This window comes from Opisthorchis viverrini (assembly GCF_000715545.1).
Source record: "Opisthorchis viverrini unplaced genomic scaffold opera_v5_331, whole genome shotgun sequence".
In the NCBI taxonomy this organism is placed as follows: Eukaryota; Metazoa; Platyhelminthes; class Trematoda; order Opisthorchiida; family Opisthorchiidae; genus Opisthorchis; species Opisthorchis viverrini.
In genome coordinates, this window is record NW_008751977.1 from 177,680 (window position 1) to 200,243 (window position 22,564).

The 22,564-nt window shown below is 43.8% G+C and overlaps 2 protein-coding genes across 2 annotated transcripts in view; one reads left to right on the plus strand and one right to left on the minus strand.

Moving 5' to 3' along the window:
• The window catches only part of T265_15008 (hypothetical protein), a gene marked incomplete at both ends in the record, with an annotated part of 45,959 nt that overhangs the window by 7,500 nt on the left and 15,895 nt on the right, over positions 1-22,564 (minus strand). Inside the window, 6 exons of the mRNA XM_009176174.1 lie at positions 3,489-3,701; positions 4,239-4,426; positions 7,997-8,065; positions 13,116-13,427; positions 15,484-15,612; positions 18,758-18,874. Of these exons, the coding sequence (XP_009174438.1) occupies positions 3,489-3,701; positions 4,239-4,426; positions 7,997-8,065; positions 13,116-13,427; positions 15,484-15,612; positions 18,758-18,874 (1,028 nt within the window). The remainder of the gene's footprint in view (positions 1-3,488; positions 3,702-4,238; positions 4,427-7,996; positions 8,066-13,115; positions 13,428-15,483; positions 15,613-18,757; positions 18,875-22,564) is intronic.
• Positions 1-22,564, plus strand: part of T265_09945 (hypothetical protein) — a gene marked incomplete at both ends in the record, with an annotated part of 43,734 nt that overhangs the window by 7,262 nt on the left and 13,908 nt on the right. The gene's annotated exons all lie outside the window — the stretch shown is intronic.

The window sequence follows — 22,564 nt, forward strand, 5'->3', positions numbered from 1 at the left end:
CCAGAGTGACGCAAACCAAGAGACGGATGGGATATGAATTGACAGAAGAGGATGAAGGTCGGAAAAGCTGCAAGGAGCGACCGCTAAACTATGTCCACAGCGTCTGTGTGGTCAGTTTCTATCCGAACTACCTGGGGTGGAATGTTTGGGGGTGTGGAGAACTTGAAGGTTTGCGGCAGGCTAGCACGACGTCCCCTTTTCAGTCGTTACAATAGGGTTTTTTCTAGACACGTTTACACCTCTGTGTTCCAGTTAAGCAAAAGTGGTGCTGTCTACAATGATGAGGCCGCTGTCCTTCGAGTGAGGCCAGCCTTGTTTGCACTGGACAGCAATGAACTAAGGCTGCGAAATTGAATCACCCAACCCAATGCCCATGTAGATTTTTAGCTTTCTGATTACCAATGTGAATCTGTAGTAGATACAAATGGGCCATTACCTCATACTCCGGCGCAGCTAGTAGTTCAATGACAACTAAAAACGTGATCCGCTCAATAGTTTCGAGACTTCTCAATAACGAGGTGTATTTTGGAAGAGGCATTCTTCATGCAATGATCAGAGTGTGAGGCGTTCTCTGGTTAAAAAGTGCGGAAAGTTTAAGATACGAATTCGGAATCAACTAGACAAACTCCTTCTTAGTGTGAAAAATTGACAGCCGTGAAAGAGGAGTTTAATGTTCGGTTTAAGTACCAATACGTCCGAAAAATTTGGCAGAAATAATCCAAACTGGTGCATATGATAGAAAACCTGCCCAACGTGGAGTAGGTTGTTTTAAGTATGATCATTAAAAGGTCTTCAAAAAAACTGGTTTACAGGCGGCTACTTACGATCAGTGTCTAGAAATCACTGAACGGCTCCAATAAGGTATCCAATGCTCAAAAACAATCCTCACAGAATGAGTTAGTGCTTAGACCACACATGGAATGAGAAAAACCTTAATCCCTGACAAAAACAACCCATTGAAGAGGCCTAGATAAAAAAAAAACAGAAAGGCGCAGAGATGCCCCATTATGCCTTTCTTCTTTGCCTTACTTCTCCGAACAATCAATAAACGTCATCACACACCAGAAACGTCTACGCTAGTCCGTTTAGTGATGCCTCGACATTCCACTTGAAGCTTGGAAGCGTGAAATATACTCGGGGGAAAATGTGAACGTTAAATCGTCTCAACACACCATGTGTCCTCCGACATCTGCAACCCATCGATGGAATGTCGGTGACGATTCTCCGCTCTATTCGATGTTCTCAATAATTATTTACGATAAATCGTCTCAACACAGCATGTATCCTCCGACATCTGCAACCCATCGACGGAATGTCGGTGACGATTCACCGCTCTATTCGATGTTCTCAATAATTATTTATTTGCGAGAACTCTAGAGTGGCGAAACGAAACCAGCAAAAAATTGCTGGTGTGCGGTCTTATGCAAACGTGTGGTGTACGGGCGGTTTTAACGCCGGAGTCTTGCCCAATCGTGCTCGGTTTGATCCCAGCTAGCAAACTGGACAGGGTAGCTGAATTTGTAAGTCTCAGATGCTCTAAAAGCGATATAAACACAACAAACTGATCCAATGAAATCGAACAAAATCCATAAAACAGAATGACCGCCTCAGAAAGATTACAGGCAGGTTGGAAATGCACTGGCCTACAGAAGAGATCATCCCAGTGGCCCCTAAGGGGTAAGGAAAAACATAAAAATGCGACACTTATGTGACGGCTGAACGGTTCTTGAGTCAGGATAAATTTTTCCGATACGTTTAAAGGAATTAAGCACGAAATGTTGCCAGGAACTAATATGTCCATTTCTTGGGAAATCTCACTAACCAACCCAGATACTGAGCGAATTAGTGTGACTTTCCAAATAGTTGAATGTGCCCTGTTGATTTCTATTTGGTGTACTGCCTAATCGTTTTGCCCTAACGTTGCAAAAGGCATATTATATTTGTTACTTGTGTTTCACTAACTCTCCTTGAAACCATTTGACACGGTCCTCTGGCGTTCGCACGCCCCCTTGGAAGCCCACACGAAAAAATTCGACCACACAATTAGCTTGGACCCCGTGTAACACAATTACAACATTAGTGCTGAACCACCTGTGTGATGTCACATGAATTAATGATGGTACATTATACGGGAAAATACAAAACCCAATAATATCCCTAAAAGTCACAAGTAGCGTGAGTAACAGTCACGGAAGTTTACGGATAGCGCATTTGGGACGTTCATTACGGAGAATATTTTCGACTCCAAGGCGGAGGTTTGGTCGGTGCCGGATATGGGCGCTAGAATTAATCAGTACAGCTAACCAATGAATTCGGGCATTGTGGAACAAAACGGCTAAAAAGAAGTCGCGCCATAAAAGTTAATGTTCGTGCTGCTTCTTTCGTTTTGGAACGGATAGTCTCCGTTGGGGACAAGTAGCATCTAAAGTGCAAGACTTTTTCGATACTTTACCGGAAATTGGTAGCGTGCCAAAGAATCCCAGATTAAATTGGAGGTCCGTTTAGGGAGAGAGGTTCTACTACAAGAAGAAACAATTTCTACTGCTCTTTTAGATGTTCACCAAACAATAGATTCGTGTCTATCGGGCCTAACGTTGCAAAAGGCATATTATATTTGTTTCTTGTGTTTCACTAACTCTCTTTGAAACCATTTGACACGGTCCTCTGGCGTTCGCATGCCCCCTTGGAAGCCCACACGCAAAAATTCGATCACACAATTAGCTTGGACTCCGTGTAACACAATTACAACATTAGTGTTGAACCACCTGTGTGATGTCACATGAATTAATGATGGTACATTATACGGGAAAATATAAAACCCAATAATATCCCTAAAAGTCACAAGTAGCGTGAGTAACAGTCACGGAAGTTTACGGATAGCGCATTTGGGACGTTCATTACGGAGAATATTTTCGACCCTATGAGGGTCAAATAAGCTGAACAGTGAGACATCATAAGAGTCATAAGTCATACGGGAATGACTGAAAAGTAGCTAAGATTCGCTTTTGGTTAGTTTAGTTAAGGATGCCAACAGTGAACGATATTGCCTAAATACACTGAGGTACACTAACGGTTTGCTGGTGGTGGAGCTAACAGTGTGTAGACCATCTGAGGTAGATCACAACGTGAAGTGACCACATGTGTCTGCGGAGTACGACCCTTCAATCGACCGACCCGCGCAGTCATGTGAAGTTATGAGTTTTTGAAAAGTACATTGGATGCCGAAAAGACCGTAATTCAGAAGCGCACGTTGTCTGGTGTGACAGGTTTGTGGTAGGTCGTCAGTGGACGGTCTGACGGGATATCGTTTCAAATCACCGTGACCACGTGTTATTACGCTTTAGGTACATATTAATGTTGAGTGGCCTATATGAGTCGTTTAGAGAGTAGTGGAGGCGCAACTTCTCGACTTGCAAAGCATCCAGAATGGATCACTAACTAGAAATATATCAAATATATATACTGAGAACTGGTTCAGACCAACATACCATACTTCCGGGGCCGGGCGAAAGCAAGACGGGAGGTTGAGCGGTGGAAGAAGTACCAGGGTGAGAGATCGGTGTAGATTGCGCGTCGGTTTCCCGGTGGGCTGTCGAGGTAGAGTTTGTAATGGTGTTCGCCGCCGGTGTTGCCATCGGACCCAGCAAAGTGGTTCTCAGTGCAGATTGTAACTGTTCAATCCGCTGATTGCACGTGTTAACCTAGGAGGAAAAAAACAGTTATTTGATATAAATTGAGTGGCGTCGTTTGATCTGCCTTACACCTGATATAAATGCGTAAACGGGAGAAAAGTACAGGTCGCATTGCTAGTAATGCTATCGTTAGAGAACAAACATAACTTGAACCTGAACCGGTTGAAGGCTGGCACACAATTATGCAGAATCTAACAAGCTGTAATAGGGTGAGAGCGATTTCGTATGTAAGCTAATCACGCCCGCAGAAACGCATAAGAGAGGCGGTTAATGGATCCGGCAGCTATCCCGCAAGCAAAAACGAACAGTGCTGGCACCAAAGCCAGCCAAAATATCTTGGACAAAGATGCCCGCTAAATTTCGGTGATCTAAGTCGCTCGAGCATAGCCCGATATACAATCCAGCGAACCAGACATTACACTACAGATGCATAAGAATCGAGCTGCATTGTAAAGATTGGAAATTAGCAATGTAACAACAAATAAGCCACAGGAGAGCGGGAACACACCACTAGTCACATTACTTAAGTGTTGGAAAGTAGCTGACCTGATCATTGAGAGCATCACGCTCTTGACGAAGCTCGTCAGCTTCACTTCGTGTCCTCCGGGCTTCAGCAATCAGACGCTGGTGGTCCTCTCGGCTGGTAATCATGTCTGCCTCAATACTGGCAATTCTTTTGCGTAAAGTATCGCATTCTTCTCGGACAGAAAGTAGCAAGTCTGACTTGACCACATCTGTAAATAAGGATCGATGGGACAGTTTGAAAGTAACCCGATCCTAATACATAAATTCTGAGAAAGAGAAATTGTTGACGAACTGAACAACTTCCTTCCGCTTTTCCTTAGAATGTATACTAAACGGTGGTCTGTGGGAATACAGTATTCACCGCTGTGAGCGAAGCCCTTCGAACAGGGATTAAAATCTCCAATTTCTGAGTAATATCATGAAGAAAAAAAAACAAAGAATACTGGTTTTTTCGTACAATTCCAGAGCTCTTCAAAGAAATATCGCAGTCAGGAAAGTCCTCATCGCTGCATCAAGACTAAGTAGTGCGAACAAACGCTGTCTTCATTCGGTCCCAGTTCTTACTATCATTTTATTATATTATTATAACACATCTGCTGCAAAGTAGATTAAAAATTAATACGAGGTTAAAGACGTTCACAGCGACCTTTTGAGTAGTGTCATCTATGAAAATGTTCAAAACTTATGTACACTTTGACAGTGACGTGATTGAAGAGATGCATGCCCAACAAAGTGATCGCTGATGCTTGACAAGGCGCTTTTGCAACTTTATATTGATTTCTGGCTCGACCGAAGAACAAAGAATAAGGTGCCAAAAAAATTGTGTATTGACCTGACACCGTGATTCTACCCTTCTTCCCGTGCTATTCGGTTTCGTGACGACCTAAGATTCATGTTAATTCGTAAGTCCCGTCAGTTAACTTTTCCATAGAGTTTACTCATCACTTTAGATTCTGATCCAATTAGCAGCAATTTGAACGTGGGACTTTCTTTACCTTCCATTCAACTAATTTCAATCCCAAGCATGCGTGGCAAACACACATGTTAGAATAATCTAAAGACGTGAGTTCATTGCCCAGATCTGGTCATTCGGAAGTGTGACGTTATTGGCGTTAGCCAATTTTGTCTGAATTTTTTTGTCTGAATACTTGGAGACAGCGCACCCTTTGTTCGTTGTGAACATTACCTGAATGGCCAGATTAATATAAGTGCATTCGCTAGCTGAGTACAGATGCTCAAGAGTGCATAACGATACCACGGACAGAGTCCAACCAATGACATTACGGCACCAAACTTGGTCTGAACCTGAAGGGGCTAGATGCTCCAGGCAACTTCTATTTCCAATTGAACAAGCGAATATAAAAATATTTACTACTTCAGAAAATGCAGCGTACATATCGGAGGAAGAACAGATTAACAGTCTACTTCAGCATTCTATCACTAGGTTTCAAGAGGTGCTACATGATAAGACCTATGATTCCAGCTAAGTGACGAAAACCGCTTCTTCCGGAAAAATAGAGGGGGTTCTCACGTTATTCGAACAGATGAACGTGAATTTCACTGACTGATGACGCAACACTACAGTTGCACACGAACGAACTTGAAAAACAATTTGAATGAAGTTTGCGACCCACGTGCAGCTTCTACTACTTGTCAAGTGATGCAAGACTGAAATTGATCGCGGACTAAAATTGAATTGGACAGTCTGCAGTAGTAATCATCATCATATATGGACCTAATGTATTGCCTCGATATTTGTAGTTGAATTTTCGCCCGCTCACACCCATATAGTTGTCCCAGTTGAGTCAGTAGTGTTGTTTTGTTTCAACAGCTATCAAAATCAAAGGCAGATGGATGCGACTAAAAGAAAACGACTTGAATAGTTGAGCACAGTTGGGCACCAAGACTGAAGCAATAAACTCTAGTGAGACAAATCAGACCAGGCCACTGATCCCAGTATTTACAAAACCTGGGGTAGCTTCGAAGTTAACCTTCCCCGGATGTTGTGGTACCACGTTAAAGACACTGGGGTAGACAGCTTTCGGGTCCTTCAGTCTGACAACGACTTGTCACATAATATACATATGGTTTCGACAACGACTTGTCATGCGGTCGGGCGTTCAAGTTGAACTCAGTAAGGGGTAATCTCGGTAACTCAGCCGCTGCTCGTGAAAATCGAACCTGTGGATAAATGAAGCACTTCAGCCAAAATAAAAAAACTTCCCTAGTGCTGATGCCCTCAACCGTTCTTCATTAGTGCCCGTTAACTTGTTCACTCCGCCTAACGACCAATCTACTGCATAGCAGTTTCGGAATATTACTGGTTTATTGCCGTCCATAATAATGATGAGGATGACACACCGATGCATTTTATAGCCTAATGAGATTAGGGATACATCGCAGACTTCCACTCAAAAGAGATTCGATGGATCGCTTTCATACGTCCGCGCCAACATTCTCGTTCAGTCACCTCAAAGGGAGACTTTTTACGGGCGCCAGAGTTTTGAACATTACTTGCAACCCCAGCCATTTGAAGAACACAGTTGGGGCTGGTCACGGAACCGTATAACGTAAGCCTCCGTCTCCAATAAGGTCAGCGATTTACGCATAAAATTCCAACCATATTTTGAACAGCTGGTTGAAAATGTCTACCTTCGCAATGCGCCAGAATCACAAATTTCCTCCTAGACACAAACTAATACAGCCCTGTAAGTAACAGATACGATTCGCATTCACTTCCAGCTCAGTCATATACCAAACAGAACTAGTGCTCGACATTCTTGTCTAGACAGAGTCCTTGAACTAAGTGAGTAGTGAGATTTCCGGATTCAGTGCACATCGGAATTTCGACGATAGACTCAAGTAGTACATGTAAGTAAGCGGAAGCGAGGTACAGGAGAATCTTCTGACCTGGAGGTACTGAATTTCTATCTCCGAGAGTCGTTTTTAGTCATACTTATCAGGTAAGGTATTTGTCGGTTGTTTTTCCTCGGGTTTCGGACCGCTGATGCAGTAGAATTAGTGGGACAATAAATTTCACGCATCCAGCTTGAGCCTTGGAACACCTCTTCAGGATCTGTATAATCTCGCATCGCATCCGAAGACGTGCAGCTGGTTCGATGTGTCTGCATTCTGTAAGGCAATTAGTGGACGAGCAGCATTCATTCTACCAGTTTTACCACCAGTGACCGTAACCCGAAACTGGGAACCAGGAGCTTTTCAAGGCGTCATTAACTCCGAATACCAGAAACTATGTTCACTGTCGTGAATTTACAACAGCCTTCACAAATCGGCATCATAACAGCGCGATTTCTTCTAACAGCACTTGTCCCAGACATACTGGGGAAACCCCCTTCCGCGGTTTATCATTCAAGACTGCAGATATCTTGATAAATTCCCTTACTCACAGAAGCAGAATAGTATGTTCAGTGTTCGGATGATAGTGTGGTCCATGGAATCTGGTGATGCTGCCTGAGAGATTTATGCGCTGTTGAGCCTATTGTGCCTGCTCACGGCAGAACTTTGGTCAACAACCTTATATCGATAGTATTCGACATGGTAAACGCATACACCATGACGTCATTATTCAGATTTCCCACGTTTTCAACCAGTAACGAAACTGCTATGTGCAAACATGTTGGTTTTTTGGACGTTCTCACATCTAAATAAAGATTGCTCCCGATGGCGTACCATAAAAATTAAAACGCTTCCACAAAATAACGACTGATAGGAGTTCACAATCAGTATGCTCAATGGCAGTCCACGTAGAGAAACTTTACCTTGTTGCTTGAACGTTTCTGCCATCTGTTTGTAAGTTTCCACTTCACTTCTAGCGGTCCGAAGGTCCTCTGAAAATAGACGGGAAATTGGCAGTATGTTAGTGAGTAAATTCAAAAGCGCAATCGTTCGCAACCGACTACTCTGCCCGTTTTCCATTTACTAGCCATTACCTCTGTCTCTCTCATCGTCACCGATTGGGTAACGATGTACAGCGGCTTCCTTGACCCTAAAGTTCACTTCCGTATGCTGTGAAGCAACATGAATTTCTATCAATTCAGTTGATGTGAAACATGGTTCTCCTCAAGATAGAAAGAGAAGCGAAACCCTTGACTAGTTGTATTGGTGCAGTGGCAGAGATACTCGCGGACTAACAGCAATGCACGAGCTTCCGTACAGCATATTTATCCACCTCGATCACTCCAGGTTCCCAAACACAATCAGAGTAGGCCACGCAAGGCAGAATATCACGAAAAATTAACGATCCCTACCAAGGGTTTCTCTGAAGGAGTTCAGATTAAACTGCCATATACACAACTTCACGTTACGAACCAACCATAAATAGGATGCACTACACACCCACGGAGAAGGCATTGGTAAGTATTTGAAGGTTGCTTGCGTATAGAAGAGGGGATTATTACTATCTCTCGTCGTAGACGTTAGCTTACTTTTTTCTCACTGAAGGTCTATTGCAACAGACCTTGGAGTATACCCAGACTGGTCCACCTCACTGGGTTGGTAGGATTTGAGTTATCCAATTTAATTTAATTTAATTTAGCTCGAATGTACAACTTTCAGGTTATCCTTCATTATCATTAGTTGCCAGGACCATGCACAGTCATATACTTACTTCCCAAATATACCCTAATTTTGTACATCGAAGCCAATTCCTGCACGTGACTAATCGGGTTATGTTTATTTGTCTGCAACACCATGGTCGCTAGTTTTCTCACACCAATCCTGCTCCCTAAACCAAATGTTGCAACAGCGTGTAAGTGCATTTAGCCGCGCAGTGCAACCATATTCTCGGCACAAAATGCCATCATCCTGTCATCGGATGGGATCGTGCACTATCTAATATCGTAAAAATCCATCCAAAAAGAAAGAACATCCAACTTCGTTCGTTCAATTACTCGGCGAAAAAATCTGAAGCACATTAGAGTGAGACAGTATCAAGTTGCATATGGATTTTCTGGCCGACAGAAAGTGTGGATGTGTTGGTTAATGAACACAAGCTGCCATAACAAATACTGCAATAAAGCCTTCGGAAGTCACATTGGGTACTAAACTATACCAAATGAAGCTCCCAAATCTGTAAAAGCACGTCTGCTATGGCATACAGTAGGTCTCCAAGACATCAATCGTAGGACTTGGTCAGTATGGTCCCTTCTGACAGAAAGCACATGTTCGGTGAGAACGATTTAATCTCTAGTTTCAAATGACCACTGAATGACCCTATGTGTAATATTTAATTTCCATTAAATTGGTTTACAATTCACATTGTCCTCCTATTATTAGACCCCATCTGAAATACGTGACAATAAATATGAGGTGCCACTACGGTTCCAAATGTCCGATTTTTCAATCTCAAATTGGAGTAGATACTAAGTGTAATTTTCAGTAGTGTTCCATTCAGTCAGCCATTATTTACCAACTTCCTTTGAGCCGTTACTCAGCAACATGAAGATCAACTTTCACCTCATGATCATGTATGCCGACGAAATGCACAGCTTATGTTCCATACCTGATGAGACTTGTTTGAGTCACCAACACCTTGATGGATTGAAGCTTCGAGTATCATATTACTCAATGTGTATTTATCTTCAGCAACCAGTTCACTTACCCACATGCTAGTTTTGAAAGGAGTTTATACTAAATCTTTAGGGAATAGAGTAAACTATCATGGCATGAGAAAAAAATCGTCCAGATGTAGCACCCTTTCGGTGCCTAACTGCCACACCACCCGAAGGTTGCACGAGGGCGGGGTACTGCCAGGTTGCCCAAGCCTAGACAGGGGAAGTCGAGAGCCAACAGTGATTGAGCGGAGTCCTGAGCTGTCTTTTTGCCTGGGCCTAGTGACCACCATTTCGTCTGAGAAATAATGATATCTTATTAACAAGGATATGTTCGCCCAAGGACCCGGGTTTACAGAGATGCAACGAAGTGATGTTTTTAAGGGGGGTTCTCCACTTGGGAGAAACAACTTGGGAAGACCACTGTATTTCATTGTATTCTCCATTTTCAAGGTATATTAGAATGTTTTAGAGTGCATACTTTTGCCTGAAGTGAAGCTGCTCCAGGCACCAGACCAGCAAAACTGGAATTAACCAATGCAACGAAATACACACAAGTTGTCGGAACGAGTGCATATCGAATTCTTGGACAATAGTCAAGGCGACCGCGCAACAAAGTGGAAACAACAGATAACCTGAGAGTCAAAACGATCAATTAAGGACAGCATCTAGAAAAACAATCTCGGCTTGACTAACACATGCACCCGTGGTTAATTAGATGCACCTTGCCGTGCTCCGAAACGGATTCCCGCACATAGCGCAAGCCGACATAATTCCCGGAAAATAGCCGCAAACAATGCATGGTGAGCAATGCATGGGTGTCGACGTAGGCGCAACGAGGTCTACTCACAGAACACGACCTTCATTTCAAGTTACCATCCTCTCACCGAACACATGATACGCAGTTCGTTCACCCACCTCGTGTCAAGCTGCTTGATAAAACATTTGAAATGCCTCTAAGAAATGCCTTACTCTGGTTCACTTTCGTCCTGAAGAGATGAACGCACGAAATCGCTTGGATTATATACTATAACCCTGAGGTTATAGTTATAGTAAGTTAAGTGTGTAACTACTGGGAAAAACTCACCGCGGAGTTTGACTAGTTCCGATTCATCAATTGACGACTGCGACTCAACCTTCGTTTGCAGACCGTCGGGTTACCAATCTCACAAACCAGTTGAATGGACCGCTGATTCCTCAACTTTACTAAGGTTGTTACCGGTCTCGTCGGGAGCAGTACCTGTTGATGGGTATTTATTTCAGGGATTAGATGACTAATATAAACGCATACAAAAAAGGAACAGGCTTTGCAGAATTCGAAGAAAATCCACTTGAAACAGGAATTTAGCAACACATCGTCCGGTGTAGACGGCAACTAAAAACCTCGAAAAGAATGAACCTCAGAAGGCACTGTGTAAGAATGAGTAGAGGTTGGTAATTTGAGAGGCCAAATCCATCTCACGATTCGTCGGTACGAAACACTCACAAAGACTATCTCAAGGCTCATTTATCATACTGAATCATCTTCACAGGTATATACGCACAATGCCTCATTTATACCAGATGCGCATTAAACTATGCAGCATATTTCAAGCCATCAATAGCAAAATCTATTGGAAGAATCAGCGTTTCGGCACCATCTCAACACTTACTGACTGGTCTACACTTTTTGTGATCCGAAGCAGTTGGACCGAGCAACCAGCTGGACAGATACGTTAATCACATGTCAACTCCTCCAGGAAGAATAAGCCCACGAAACCTGGGTCCCCAAGAACTGATAGTCCAGTAAAATCGCCGAATAAGGGACATCCACAAGGAGTGACCGAAATGCTTTAAGTTGTACGTTATCATAATTTGCCGTTGATGAAAGTTATTTTCCCCCTTACGATTTCAAACGTCCCCAAAAAGTATTCCATTGGTTTACTAAATGAGAGAGATAACCTTATTGAGGATCCCAATTACATAAATGGTGCACTGGATTTTCTTGTCACATATTCCGCATTCGCTGCACAGGACTCGCCTATTCACTGAGTACTGGAGACGTCCATTCAGGCAAACCTAATGTTTGTCTGAGGCCTTTAGAGGTCTCACAGAGGTCTCTAGTTTCCGGTATAGGTTCCCCAGTCAAAAGCACGGCAACTACATCGTTAACAGCAAACCTGGATCGAAAATTCACATCTGCTATCACAAAAAACCTTGGAGAGTGTGGTATCTCAGATGAGAGTGGTATCTACTGCTTTCATCCTGTGACGTGATGAGCTTTCTAAACTCACTTAAGAAACAGCGTCTACCTGGCTTCCGTTAGTGGTGATCAAGTGGTTAGAACAGGGATTTGGCGCAGCAAAATAAAATGATCAAAATAGCCTAAATGAGAATTTCTCGTGAACTACGCTCAATACCAGTGGCCTAAAAATAACGCCACCAGGCGCCCACTAAGGAACATGTTATGATCCAAATGACTGGCAGACATTAGGATATAGCCTGTTACCCGGACTTTTACTTCAAACGTTCACTGCGTATCGCGACACATTCACTATTGGCATCACGTATTTGGGCTGATATCCACCTACTTCAAGCACAGTCAAGTGGCGAGTGTTACGTTTTAAGGGGTTCAAGAAAACTCTCAAAGAGTCCAATACCGGTTCCGCTTTACTGAGGGCTTACCGGTTAGAACTAGTTCCTGAAAATCTACCAATCTTGTTTCTCAAATGAAAAAAATTAAACTGAATATCAATATGGACAAGAGTTTCACTTGCGACTTTTATTAACGCTGTTAATCAATAGACAGGTGTACTTCTCCAAGTACATCCAAGAACGAAAGAAACGAATTCGGTTCCAGAACGGGCCAGACGAGCAGGATGACTGTACAGAAGATTTCAAAGAACCATATGGGGGAAAATACTTCCATAGTTTACATATTTTTCCAAATGAAACAGGGGCTCCATTATGTGGGCCGTAAAGTTGGAGGTTGATGTAAATGCAGGACGCGGTTGAGAATTGATCGAATCCCCCAATAGTCCGATACTAAATTAGAAATGAGTGTATACCTATACATAACATGACCCTGTTTTCCGAAGTATGATAGTTGATGAAGTTCTTATTCCCCGCTAGCCTGGGTCTCGGTTATATTGTGGCCATCACCATTACGACAACACTCTCTGATAGGGAGAGAATGACCAGTGGCGTAACGGAATAAATTTTCGGAAGGGAAAAATTCACTTTGGCACCAAGCTACTGAAGCTAAAGGTCTTAACGACAACCCTTTAAAGACTAAAGATATAAGGTTTACAAAACAAAGCTAGAACTGTAATGCGCCAACCAAATCTACCTGAACTGTTGCATATGTCAGTCTGACGCCTTTGCTCGGCACAGTACGATGAAAGGCTAGCCTCAGCTCGAGCGTGACAAGCAGCTACACGGGCCGTAATACTCCTCGCTCGATTGAGCGTGTTCGAAAATCCATGATCATTGATCTCCTGAACATCTTCATCAATGAGGGGGTAAACTTCGTCCGATTGGTTCGGTAAGCGGGAGTCATTGTTTTCCACTGGGGGGCGGGAAGATTTTATCGGATCAGCCGTAGCCTGTTTCAGTTCTCGAGATAAGGTGGACTTGAGCTGAGCTAGAGAAGCCAATTCATCTGTACAAGGAGAGGAAAAGATGAATGAGCATACAGCCAGGCCAACATAACTAAGGATATGTTTTCGCTTCAGCTTACGTGCAATCTTAAGGTTATGTACAAACTAGCTATTTTCACAAAAATCTCAAATCTCCTCACACTACCAACAATCTATAAGTAGCTCAGTGAAAGAATAAACTTCACCCGATGAGTGAAACTTCCTCTGAGAAGTCGTTGCTCGAGGAGCCAGTCAACACGTGTGTCCGCGTGATGTGGATCCCGTGATTGAAGGATGAGTGGCGCTATATCCTGTCTAAGTGCGAGTTACTCACACTGCTGATCAGCCGCTCGTGGCCGAGTGGTTGTATTCAAACTACTAGCCAGGAGGTCGCGGGTTCGAGACTCTTCGGAGTTTCGTGAGATGCGCATTGTTGATGATTCCCAATAAGGATGAAACAGCTGTACAGTGCTTCTCGGCTTTTCAGCATAGATTGGCTCCACTAGCAGGACGAAATCTCCACACACAAAGATAGCTATTTCCCAACTGTCACCTAGATAACCGTTCTGTTAACATGGAATATAACAAACTCAGAAGCATGACAGTCAGTGACCTCACCAGTTTGTGCACCCGGGCGATATCCTCCGGTGATTCAGGTAAACAAACCAGCTTGAGTTTCAAAGGCATTTACTGGTAACGGAGGGCTGAAAATAACTTCGCAAAAAAGACACTTTCAAGAATGTCTCATAGTGGATGCCACATTATTCACAGGATAGTGCCCGGTTGGAACCCAAGCCTACAGCGAACCTCCGTCTACACATGGCTCTTCCCAACAGCCGATTCTCCCTGGTAGGTAAAACCATCTTCAGATGGCGTTGGAGTCATTGCTCATGACAAAATCCAGATTTCCATCNTCTTCCGAACAGCCGATTCTCCCTGGTAGGTAAAACCATCTTCAGATGGCGTTGGAGTCATTGCTCATGACAAAATCCAGATTTCCATCCATTTCCCATAGACTGTGAGTCTACTGAGAGAATTATTGCTGATCAGACGTGAGAATCTTCACACACTAAATATCGATCTAATAATAGGAACACTTGGAAATGACGCGAAGTGAAAATCTGGTGCTGCTTCAGAATGAATGCATTAAGACTCTGTAGAAATGTACGGTACGAGAAAAGTAAAACTAAGCCCTTTGAAGAAAGCCTACCAAGCCGAAATAAAACATGTGCTAAGTATTCTGAGATGGCTTGTGTTCGGAGGGGTGGCTGATAACAAGTGCATGATGTAATGGGTACACCTGAAAAGAGGATCTCTTGAAAACTTGTAGAGCCCCTTGCAAAAGGCATGGAAGCAACAGCTTCCTGAATTCGAGTCGGATTTGTTCTGTTCCATATTATTACAATATCATACCACTATCATATTACCATCCTATATTAGGGAATTCCATTGACAATGGTAGAAGAGAGAGTATTCAACTCTGTTCAGCTCATGGGTGATGGTACTGGAATTCATCCGATCCGCGACAACTGGGCGTAAATACATGTTGAGGGGAAAACGGTTCGGTCAGACACAGCAGGGAGACGACGCAAAATGTGGATAAAAAATGCCCGGTACTTCCAGGGTCTATTAGTTACTAGTACCACTTTATTTTCAGGCGACACAATAAGCCTACAGATAATTGCCCGAGCTGGACAGTAAAGAGAATATGGACACAGCAACGTAAACCCACGTCCGTTGACGATCACAGAAAGCCTAAGAGCCAGGATACTTGCAGTGAAGATAACGCGAGAGTCTGAGCGAGAATCGGTGCAAGTAGCTACTGCCGGTTTGCTTCACCAAGCTATCAGACAAATCAATACGGCCGATGAGGGCTGTTAAATGCCGTACGTGTGTATTCACATAAGCCATGTGCGAGTGAATGTGCACGAATGAATGCGTGAACGCACACCGATAAGTGTGCGCCAATTCACGTGAAATACCGCAAGGAATGTGGTGACGCTCCATGACACGACAGCATCAGATGTCTTTTTACACGACTGAATAGGTGAACGCTGTGGGCTCTCATCTTCAACTTACCTTGTAAGGATTTGATTAGTTGCATCGATTGATGAAACTGCCGCACACTGTCCATAAGGTGCATAGAAATACCATCGCTGGTGGAATCAAGCATTTGCTCAAAATTTGCTTCGGAAGTCGCAAGACGTTCTGAATGCGGTAAAGATGTAAACGTGTGAGAAAAACCGTGGAACAAAATGGGTTGATATCATTGGGAACCATGATAGAAACCAATTTAGAAATAGCAAATCTTTACCAACTCTGACGAGCTAAGTGACCGATTCAAGGCTGAAAACAAGCTGAGACAGACGTCCAGCCACGAAAGAAAGGTCTAATTTTCCACCACAGGTACACGATTTCAACATTACTGTTTAGAAAACCCGTTCAGGTGTAATATCCTTTCAGTGCCTAGCAGTCATGTCACCTGAAGGAAGTACGAAGGCTAGGATTCTTCCAGATTTCCAAACCTAGAGAGGAGCGGTCGAGAATCGGAGATCGGACCCTCCGGTCAATAAACTGGTGCTCTAACCACTGAGCCATCTCGACCCCTTCTTCTTGCCCTTTAGTATGAAGGTAATGGAGAACAATGAATTTTAGCCCCTGTAGGGTAATTACTCACGCATCCAACGGCGATCCTTCCTTAGGCCCTATTGTTTATGGGACCTGAATTTCAGAAGGAAAATTCTAGACCAAAAGGCCCCATCTTGTGACGACGCTCCCATGTCAACATGTTCGTTAATGTAAAAGTGACAACTCGAGTGTATCCAACGTGTTGTGTTGGGACCCTAGTAGAATGCCAGTACGTCAGATGCCAAAATATTGAAACAAACAACTAGATGTACGAACTGTTGATAAAACCTGGTTAGAGCGAAATTTGAATTCCCAGCTATTCAGGCTCGATGTGGATTAACGAGAATGACCTATGAAGATAGTGAGAAAATTCTTCAGGCAAGAATGAACATAGAATTAACTGTCAACAGACGAACAATAGGCCCCAGATCACGGGTCTCCAAACTTGTTAAGTAGTGAAATCGCTCATCTCATTTTGGCTCAGTAGGGTCCAGTGAAAGTATAACGACAAGATAGATCTATCCCCCAAAGCTGACCGTATACTAAGCATCAATGTGTATACACACACGTCACCCCTCAAATGATAACTCCCCGCACGAGTGAGCAGTACGAAACTATCGTAGCAAAGGTAGGTTGCTGCAACTGCACCGGTGGAATCGCTAAAACCGTTTTAGGTCTTCTTTCAATTGGAAAAAGTTTGGAAGCCACTGAGAAGTCGTTGTTTCAGAAGGGTTCGCTAAACAATCGCTGGTTTTATGGGTAGGCAAAGTTTCGCCTTTGACACAAACGCTTCGTCAGGCTGAGTGAGTAGGTTAGCAACCTGACCAAGTTTTAAGGTAGATGGGAACACAACAAGAATGATCTTTTCCAAACGGCGCACTAGATCAGTGTTTAATGTCAGTTAAAAGGTATTGTGGACTCGTGTGGTTGCCTAAATCTTATGGCTGATGGGTTGGAGGAATTTCAAGTCATGTTTACGGTTCAAAGCGCTTCAGTTATCTTGGGTGCCACCGGTAAATTTTGTTGCGGTGAGTGGGACTAAACGAAAATTCACTGATGGACTTGGTTAATGCACTTCAGATCCATTCTATTCAGATTGGGATGTTTGGCGATTTCTACCCCCACCCCCAGCCATCAGACTCTGTGATGTAGGCTAAAGTCCCGGCCTCAAAGCCTCAACATTTTCCAAATCTATTTTGTGTCCCGTGTCCAAAGCATGCACTACCATTGCTGTCTTTCAGTGACATTCATCTGCGTTTCCCAATGGCCTGTCTATTTTTCCGCTATGCTTAGGTATGAAGTTCTCTGACCGTCTATTCTATACAGATCTTGGTGTAGTCGTTGTATTCAAACTTGTGAACACAGTTCTTCGTTGTATTCTCGAGAGGAGTGATCCCTTAATTGCAGTGGTGCAGTGCGCAAAGTCATTGCCTTCTGGAAGTCATAGGTTGGACATGCTGTTGGACTTGGAAGTGCCTATCTTCTGTTCACCTCCAATCCTATACGCTTGGATTCACAGCAGGTTCAGGGTGTTCAGTTCGTTGAACATTCGGCTAGAAAAAATCACAGGCGACATTACTTACCTGTCTGGGGGTTATCGGAATACTTCGATGTGATAAAAAACCGGCAGAGAAGTCAGCTATATAGTAACGTAGCTGCTCTACCGTCAGCTGGAACATCGAATCCCGAATCGATCTACACCACCGCAGATTGAGTGTTTACAAGGCTGTATTCAATCAATGCGGATATAAAAAAAACCAACCCGTGTGGAAGTGAAACACTTCCTATTATGGCGGTTGGTCTGTTCGCTAAGTTGGACGACAACGCATCTCACACCGCCAACACACTACAGGCGGCTCAGAGAATAATTCGGAGAATAAGTCACAGGATCGGAAAACTTACCATCTGGGAATTCATCACTGGAGGAGCTAGTCAACACGTAGCCATGAGATGTGGATTGTGTGTCGTGATTAAAAGATCAATCATCCCAAATCTTGCCTAAGTACCAGTTAATCATATTGCTGATCAGCCGCTCGTGGTCGAACGGTTTAGTCTTCCGCCGTGGGTTCATCAGACAGTACCAGTTATATTGCTGATCAGCCGCTCGTGGTCGAACGGTTTAGTCTTCCGCCGTGGGTTCATCAGACGCGCACTGCTGGCGATTCCCAGTAAGGATGAAAGAGCTGTAGTGCTTTTTGGCTTCTAAACATGGAGCGGATTTACTTACATGACGAAATATATACTGGAAATTCCCCAATCCCATCACGCTACCAGCACCTCAGATTGTCCGAGCGTGCGGACAGCATCTAAACGAGTGCTGACGAAAAACAAGGCACTCAATCGGATGACGAACACAGCCAGGCCATCAGACTGGCCTTTGTTCGGCATTATCTTCCGTCAATCGTGAAGAGTTCACTTCAAGTTCACAACTTACGGGGACGAGATTGTTACCTGTGCAATCTGCGAACCTGCACCGAATGCAAATGAAAAACCCTCCATCACTAGAAAAAGTACGGTGAAGGACCACAACCGAGGGAATGTAGAAATTTAGCAAAATTAGGTAAGTAGCTTGCACTGCCACAGAGATCTACATCAAAGTATGACATCCGTCTTAAGGGTGAAAGTATAGACCCGTTCAACTCATGGCTCAGGGGACCCGAAAAAAATCCACAGACAAAGCCCGAGACCAAACAAATGATTGGAAACAGCAATACCAGCAACGTACCTTGTAATTCGCAGTAACGATCCAGTTCCGTGAGATCAGAAAGAGCAATTTCGTCCCGCACCAAATCTGCACGCTGATTCAGAGAGGACTGTAGCTGATCCGTGACATCAACTTTATCTGTAATTGGGTATCAGACACGCCTCGGTAAGAGTACTATCAGTTAGTCCGATAGATGTGCGTTAGTACAACGAGCGCGTAGTACCGCGCTGATGAAACCATGAATGGGTTCCCACTACTCACTCCGCGTGCGAATTTGCATGGAAATCAAACTGAGGAAGTGCTATATATGATTGACGCACAACAGGAAAATCTGACTCCATCGTGAAGACCAGGCATATACGCACGCATCAGCGCAAAAAGTAAAGGAAATTCGTCTCGCCAACTGGTGATCATCTCCCGTTAGGTGAACGACGACCATAGCCACAGGAAGGCCCCCAGTTGATGAAACCCTAATTGGCCTGAGTATATCGGATAGGTGAGTCGAGACACAGCCGGACACAGGAATGTACCATATCCACATTCAGTGTTCATATAGACTGGGATATTAATCCCACATTCTTTCTCTGTTGGCCTCGAAGCACTGAGCTTCTGGAGGCAATAGACATGCTATTCTATGTTGCGTATAAGTCGCTTTGTTTGACCGTCCTTAAAAGAGGACCTACGGTCGCTAAAAATAAGACTTGTGAATTTGAAATAAAGGTTACCTAGTTCTTGTCCTTCAAGCGGAATGGCACTAAGCGCTTTGAATCATGGAGCCCTTACTGAATTTGAAATCATTCATTGAAATGAACGAGGACGTTCGGAAAGTAGCTGAAATATCCATCAAATTTTCAGCTTAATACAGAGTGTAAATCAGGCAATGATTACGGTAATGATATCATTGCGGCGGTAGTTTTCTGGTAGCCTTTGGTTTAGTGAGGATTCTCAAGGGAAGGGAGTGCTAGTCGGATACTGATGAACATGCGTGCAGATTGCACTGTCTTGTGAATTTGGAGTCAAGCAATGACAGGCCTGCCTTTGGCGTTGTAAAGACGGTGTCCGAAGAAGACATTTAATGGGTGTTCTCTGTAGTCCCGTTCGACAAATTCAGGCAGTTTTGATGCTTAACACGTGGAAAGACGTTCAGGGCCAGAAACCTTTGAACAAGGAACTATCATGTGGTTGACCAAGCAGTAGAAATTGTTGGAATACCCGATTCCCACGAAGATGGCTTTCTGAGACGGAGTTCGAACGCAGTCCATGCTTGTTCACATGTTGGTTAGCGGATATACATGCAGGACTCAGCTATGCAACACTGACTAGATGTCTTAATGTTTGCTTCAAGATCTCTCAAGCCTCTAGCACGGAGTACGTCGATCAAGAAGTTTACAGCTCGATCAGTCAAACTAGGGAGTCATACAGTCGAGCTCTGTAGTGCAGAAAACTACGGACCGTCGACGTGAGCTGAATTTACAAGTGTTATAACACGACAGGTTTGTGTGGGGACTGATTCAAAAAATCACGTCAACAAACTATCTAAGTTAAACTTCTATTGTTAGTGATGACGACCGGGAATTCCATCTTCGAGCTGTGATACCACAAAGTCTTCTGTCACTGCACCACAAAAACTAATTGATAAGCCAGGAAACAAGCAGCCAGTTGCATGTAAACAGATGAGAACACACCGCATAAATCCATCTGAGAAAAGACATACAGTAGGATCTCCTGACCGAGAAACTTTAGGAGCAAATACCTCCCTATGGCGAGCAAATTTTCCAATTCCAAAACTCCGTAACAGGGAAACAAACAACGACAGCAAACATCCCAAGCATACGGATCACGGGGAAATGCACAGCCGGCCAACAGTCGCCTACGAAAGATATCGATTTCAATGACATCAACTGACATCACCAACATCACTAGCAGGGACGAATCACGAATCTAACAGGCGTCAGCCTCAACAGCAATTCGCTAACCGAGGCTTTGTCAGCAAAATAGGTATTGTTGTGTGAACGGATCAAACAGCGCAGCATGAAAGCACACTACATCGGTACTTCCCTTGCTAACAGGCCCAGTAAGTTGAGGTGGACTAATACTAAGCGGAATTCCACATTGATTCCGGTTTACCGCTCGCAGTTAGGCGCTGCTATGACCGAGAAGCCTATCCCGCACAAGAATGGCCAAACGTTCGGGACGCTTGCCGGTCCGGCATCAAGCCGAGACCTGATTGGTCGAAAGTGTGAAACCAACAGGCAATCATGACCCAGTATTGGCTGAATACCGGTTGCCAATGGCGCATCCAGATGATGCCAGAATTTCCAGGTTGTCGCTTAACCCATATACACGACACGCTGCACAAGTGCCCTTGACTTGCTTTTGGGTGTTAATATACCTTGTGAACCTTTGGTGGCTGTTTTGACGTGGATGATAGCTTGGGAGGCTCAGACCGAGAACTAAGCTGAAGAAAATACTGTCAATAAAGCTAGGTTGATAGAATGCTTGTGATGATATCATGTGGTAACGCCGTTTGGAGATCATTAACTTGCCCAGTTAGCCAGGGAAGGTGGGGCTGAATGACCGCGTCTGCTGTGGTAGAACTAACGGTGGACTGTAGTGTTATGCAGTGTCATGAACAGTAAAAAATGTCCATGACGGGCGAAATTCTGAGGCGGAAACCTGAACTATTTGTTGATTTGAACAGTGAGAACCTGATAAGGTAGGCACAATGAAGGGTTTATTAGGGACAGTTTCGACTATTCAATAGAAAAATGACCTTGCAAAAGAGAGCTCTAATGGAGCTGAAAAAAGCACTACATATCCGTCCACTCAGCTAAGTAGCTCTAAGCTGGCACTAATATCTCCAACAGAAGCTTCCTATTTGTGGCTATCCTATATACAAGTCATTCCACAGTTTATTTAATCCTGGATTCGTTGGACTGAATAGCTCCCATAGCTCCTGATATAAAAAAGCTAACACAGAATTACACCTAATTTTGAAAGGTCAAACGTTCAGGAAGCACGTGTAGGTTTTCAGCTTAATGATACACATTCTGCTAGCTAACCCCTTCATTTCTGTGGAACGAAGGCGAAAACGGCGCGGGAAACACTGCCCATTACACTGTAACGTGTCTCAGCCATAGTGAAGCATCGGTGTTGAATACTGATGTCATGCTGTCGATGATGATGATGATGATGACTCAGCTATAGTGGAATTAGCTCTTGGAGGTGGGAATACCCGAGAAAAAATGAAATAAGAAACGAAGGAACGATGAAACGGACCGTTGTGAAAACCTTTACCAAGAAATATACCTGGCGTCTGTGTTTCTTTGAACGGTTAACACTAGAGTACTTCTAACGAGGAGCGAATCTTTCCTCGAAAAGAATTACACGTGGCCTCTCGACCTTATCCGTTCCTCCGGGGAACTGCTGCGTATCGGCGCATGCCATGCGTGCTCATTTCCTTTGCCGTGAACTGAACCTGCAGCAGGTTGTGATTCCACTAACTTATTTTCGAGAAATAACAGCTAATACTATAACGGGAGACAGTAAGGACCGAATTCCATGAATCCATCTAAAATGTGGCTGACCGAGAATACACAACCCGCAAAGTCGTTGCCAATCAAAATCCCATAACAGTTACAAGTTGTACGCTTTTCGGCTACCGTCCATTTGACTTCAGTGAAGACCACAACAAGGTAGCAGCTTATATAACAGCATTCTCCCGGTCCTTTCAGATTATTCCATCAGTTTGAAACGACACATAAAAGCACCCCGTGGAAACCACTGAATCGCACATGAAGCAGGACAACCTGAATGCGCCGAGCATGT